This window comes from Quercus robur, chromosome 5 (assembly GCF_932294415.1).
Source record: "Quercus robur chromosome 5, dhQueRobu3.1, whole genome shotgun sequence".
NCBI classification, from domain to species: domain Eukaryota; kingdom Viridiplantae; phylum Streptophyta; class Magnoliopsida; order Fagales; family Fagaceae; genus Quercus; species Quercus robur.
The window spans coordinates 76,701,327-76,706,302 of NC_065538.1; the positions used below are offsets into that span (position 1 = coordinate 76,701,327).

Below are 4,976 nucleotides of genomic sequence, written 5' to 3' on the forward strand. Positions count from 1 at the left end.
TCAAAATTTCACAGTGGATTTGCAATCGGAATGAGAGCTGATGTTTCCAAGGAAGAGAGAGGTGTCACATGTGCAATCACTGGTAGCTTTCTTCTTGAATACCTTCAATATGATGGCCTTGCCATGCAAGGTGGTTGCCGAAGTAAAATTCAAGGTACCTAGACCCCACTTAAAATCATCCAAAAATTTCGGATTTGTTAGCAACTTATCTGCTAAAACAATCACAGTTGTGCTTATATTATGTTCTCGACGAGCCGGAATTGTGTCAGCTTGTATTGGAGCTTCAGCCACTACATCTCCACGATAAGTAACATAAGCTGTACTGTTTTGGTACTCGAAGCCTCCATAGTTACGATTATTAACCGTGACCACTATGCCTAATGAAACATTTAGCTTTATGGCTGGTAATACCATTAATTCAAAGTGTTCAAGGACTTCAGGCTGAGAAGTTATTTCGGGGTTCTTAGGCTTTAGTATGGTGAAATACAAGATAACCATCACCACTATGAAAGTGATTAGGAGAATAGCTGTGACACCACAACAGATTTTTAGGCCTTTACGAGACCTATTTCCACATATCAATTTTTTTCTTTTCTTTTCTTTTCTTGCTATGAGATGTGGTAGAAATTTTTGGAGACTTCGAGAGTGGTATATTTAATACTGGAATAATAATTGAGGGGGGAAAGTGTATTGAAATAGTGGTGAAAATGGGGATCATTACGAGGTGTACGTTTTGTTTTATTTTGTTTTGTTTTTTTGTTTTTTTGTTTTTCTTTTGTATATTTTGTTTTTTCGTTATTTCACAAAAAAAGGGGCTGTCAATATTTTAAATGGGAATAGGTTGATGGTTGATGGTTGTGATTAGTATTAGTTTACTATTACTTTTATTGATTGATTAGGGAAGCCGGTTTGACATTCTTGTTTTTGCAGATACATGGCATCAATTTGGCTTGTTAGGGCTTGCCGTATCACCTACTCAAATATAAGAGAAATATTACGTTCACAACATTTTTATAATACATTTATAACAAATTATATAATAAATTATAAGTTGTAAGTTAATATTGGTTTTGAATTGAATTCAGAACTTAAATTACTTTTTTATCTATATGTTACAACCAATATCAATCAACTACATAAGATTTGTTGTGAAAATATTGTGAATATAACATTTCTCCAAATATAATTGTGTTTTTTAGATAATTTTTTCATGGAATGGGTGGGTTCACATAAAGCCTGATCCCCAAATCTTCTTTGAAAAAAAAAAAACAAAACTTTCTTTGAAAAGGAGGCCACCAAACTAGTTGAAATTTTTGTCTAAGTTTCTCACTCCTAAGTTGAACAAAAATTTCAACCATACCGGCCTCCTTTTCAAACAGATTGGGCTGTTGATCCACAATATTTCTACTTTGCCGTTTTCAGCTAATTTTTCTTACTTCATCAATTGGGCTCACAATCCACATCTTTTTAAGATAACGATTAGCCTAACGGGTTAGACTCGTAGCCCATTTTTTGTCTACTTCACAAGTTGGGCTCATAACTCATAATTTACTACTTCCCAGAGTAAGCCGCACAACCCAAACGCTATATCATTTCTCTTTACTCACAGATTGCGCTTCCTCAATAGAGGTAAAGAGGTTCATATAAGTACAAAAAACCAGCTTTGAAGGAAAGTGTCCAACTATAAGGTGTTTGGTGAGACAATTGGATTATTTGGGCTACAAGACCTATGAACCCCATTAGTATTCTTGAAAGACCCAAACCTTAATGGGCAGAATATGCATTTGGATTGATTGGACACCAAATTTTGTCAAGGACCACATTATAATAGAGGACAAAGAACTACTAGTTGGGCGCATAGGAGAACTAAAACCCACCCAATAAAATCAAAGACCATTCAGCTCATTAAGCACTCACTATCTTGTTCACTTGCCATGTCAATATCACTTTCTTCATATAAAAAGCAAGACCAATTGCATGGATATTCGGTTAAAGCTCAAAACACCATGGTCAAACTCAAGGAAGAAGATTTCTCGTCACCCATGAGTCATGACCCTTTAAGAAGGAATATCACTTTCAAACTTTGACTCATATATGGTAAATAATAATAATAATAATAATAATAATAATAAAAACTTTGACTCATTGTTAAGCCCATGAGTTTCAAATGGAATTTTTTATTTTTTTATTTTTTTGCTAATCTTCAAATGGAAAATGTTGTATATGAACCTTGGCATATTATCAATGGCCATGTGGGCACCTAAAAGAACTGGTGCACTATAGGGTTTTCATTTGATTAAAATCTTTGATCTCCCAACTGGGCTTTGAAAGAATAGGTCTTCTTCCTCCCTAATTACCTTGCTTGTGATTTGAAACTTTATTGCCTTGCTTTTCTTGGCCGGAGACTAAGTTTTTGTTTGTTTTTCCCCCCTTTGCTTGACATTGTTTGCACTCAAGTATTTTATGTTGGAACTGTCGGGGGCTTAGGAACCAACGAACAGAAAATCAGCTTGCAGAGATGGTGTGGGCAAAAGATCCCTCCGTTGTGTTTTTAGCCGAAACATGGACGGATGAAGCTAGGCTAATGTGGGTGAAAGAACGTTTGAAGATGAAGAATAAAATTGTGGCTCCTAGAAGAAATAAAACGGGATGTTTGGTGATGTTTTGGAAGGAGGAGTTTGATTTAACTGTGGAGACTTATTCGGAGTACCACATTGATTGTACAGTAAACAAGAATAAGGATAGGGAATGGCGTTTTACAGGATTTTATGGGGAACCGGACACTCAAAAGAGGCATGAAGCATGGGGGAGGTTGAGAAGTTTGAAAGTAAGAAGTAAGGCGCCGTGGTTGTGTGCGGGCGACTTCAATGAAGTAACTAAGCAATCAGAAAAAATTGGGGGTAGAGCAAGACCACATAGACAGATGCAAGGGTTTAGAGATGTATTGGATGAATGCAGTTTTATGGACTTGGGGTTTGTTGGACCTATTTTCACTTGGCATAAACATTTTGAGAACTATACTGTATGGGAGAGGTTGGACCGGGCTGTGGCAACCAATGATTGGTTCTCAATGTTCCCAGATACAAAAGTGTATCATTTAGACACAACGGCTTCAGATCATAAAGCCTTATTAATTCGGCCTGAAGGTATGGAGTGTAATCAGCAAAAACCTTTCAGGTTTGAGCAGATGTGGATGGCCGAGCAAGGGTGTGGTGCAACCATTGAAGCGGTGTGGAAGAAGGATATTGAAGCTACTGCTTGCAATAGGGTGATAAAAAAAATTCAGAATTGTGGTGAAGCACTTTTGAAGTGGAGTAAGACAAGTTTTGGGAGTGTAAGGCGTGAACTAAGGGATAAGAGAAAACTATTATCCAAGGCTGAACTGGCAGCAAGCAGAGGAGGAGATGTGGCACGGGTGAGAAGGCTTGGACATGAAGTTAATTTACTTTTGGACCGTGAGGCTCAAATGTGGTCCCAACGGTCTAAAATCCAGTGGCTCAGAGATGGTGACAGGAATACCCGGTATTTTCATAGTAAAGCATCGGAAAGGCGACGGAGAAACTACATCAGAGGATTATATAATAGAGAGGGTAGATGGTGCACTGATCAGAGTAGTTTGGTGGACACGGTAGTGGATTTTTATCAAGATTTATTCACCTCCTCTAATCCGACTAGATTTGAGACTATTTTGGAGCAAATCCCACATGTAGTTACAGAGGAGATGAACTCAGAATTGATGGGGGAATTCACGACACAAGAGGTAGAGATTGCACTCAAACAAATGGCACCATTAAAGTCACCTGGTCCTGACGGTATGCCTCCAATTTTTTATCAAAATTATTGGTCTTTGGTCGGTAATGATGTTACAGATGCTATACTTATGTATTTGAATACGGGTACTTTTCCACCTTCACTTGGCCACTCCTTTATTACTTTAATTCCCAAAGTAAAAAACCCGGAACACATTTCACAATATCGACCTATTTCCCTTTGTAATGTCCTTTATAGGGTATACTCTAAGGTCCTAGCAAATAGGTTGAAAAAGGTGCTGCCTAATATTGTGTCTGAACATCAAAGTGCTTTTATGACTGACCGACTGATTTCTGATAATATCATGGTTGCCTTTGAAACTTTGCATTATATGAGAAATCATAGCACAGGAAATACAGGCTTTATGGCACTCAAACTGGATATGAGTAAAGCCTATGACAGGGTTGAATGGTTGTACATGGAGAATTTGATGAAAAATATGGGGTTTTGTGAGGCTTGGGTGAAGCTTATGATGGGATGCATATCCACAGCCACTTATTCGATCTTGATAAATGGGGAGCCACAAGGAAACATTGTTCCAACTAGGGGGCTTCGTCAAGGAGACCCTCTTTCCCCATATCTTTTTCTTCTATGCACCGAGGGCTTTCATGGTTTGTTGAAAAAAGCCGAAGAACTGGGAGAAATTAAAGGAGTCTCTATTTCTCGTAATGGTCCTAAACTAACCCATCTCCTTTTTGCAGATGATAGTCTTATTTTCTGCAGGGCACAAGAAAATGATTGTCAAAAGTTGCTGGAGATTTTAAATACATATGAGAGTGCTTCAGGGCAGCAGATAAACCGAGAAAAGACCACTCTCTTCTTTAGCAAGTCCACATCCCCAGCTATGCAAGAATCTATAAAGCAAGCTTTAGGAGTTCCGGTGGTCCAACAATATGAGAAATACTTGGGGCTGCCATCCTTTATTGGAAGGAAGAAAAGGGAGAGTTTTGACAACATAAAGCAAAGGGTGTGGAAAAAGTTGCAAGGGTGGGAAGGAAAGTTGCTCTCACAAGCAGGAAGGGAGGTTTTAATCAAGGCGGTTGCTCAAGCGCTTCCTACCTACACGATGTCATGCTTCAAATTGCCAATTGGGTTATGTCATGAAATCGAGGCCCTCATCAAAAAATTCTTTTGGGGTCAAAGGGGAGAAGGCCGAAAGGTCCATT

General features: G+C 38.4%; 1 protein-coding gene across 1 annotated transcript; it reads right to left on the reverse strand.

The window, feature by feature from the left end:
* Positions 1-498, reverse strand: LOC126728737 (uncharacterized). The gene has a single exon (XM_050434523.1). It carries the CDS (start codon positions 496-498, stop codon positions 1-3), a length of 498 nt encoding a protein of 165 aa, XP_050290480.1.
* Positions 499-4,976: the final 4,478 nt, after the last annotated feature.

Coding starts and splice junctions, on each gene's coding strand:
- LOC126728737 (XM_050434523.1), bottom strand. CDS start 498: ATGGTTATCTTGTATTTCACCATACTAAAGCCTAAGAACCCCGAAATA.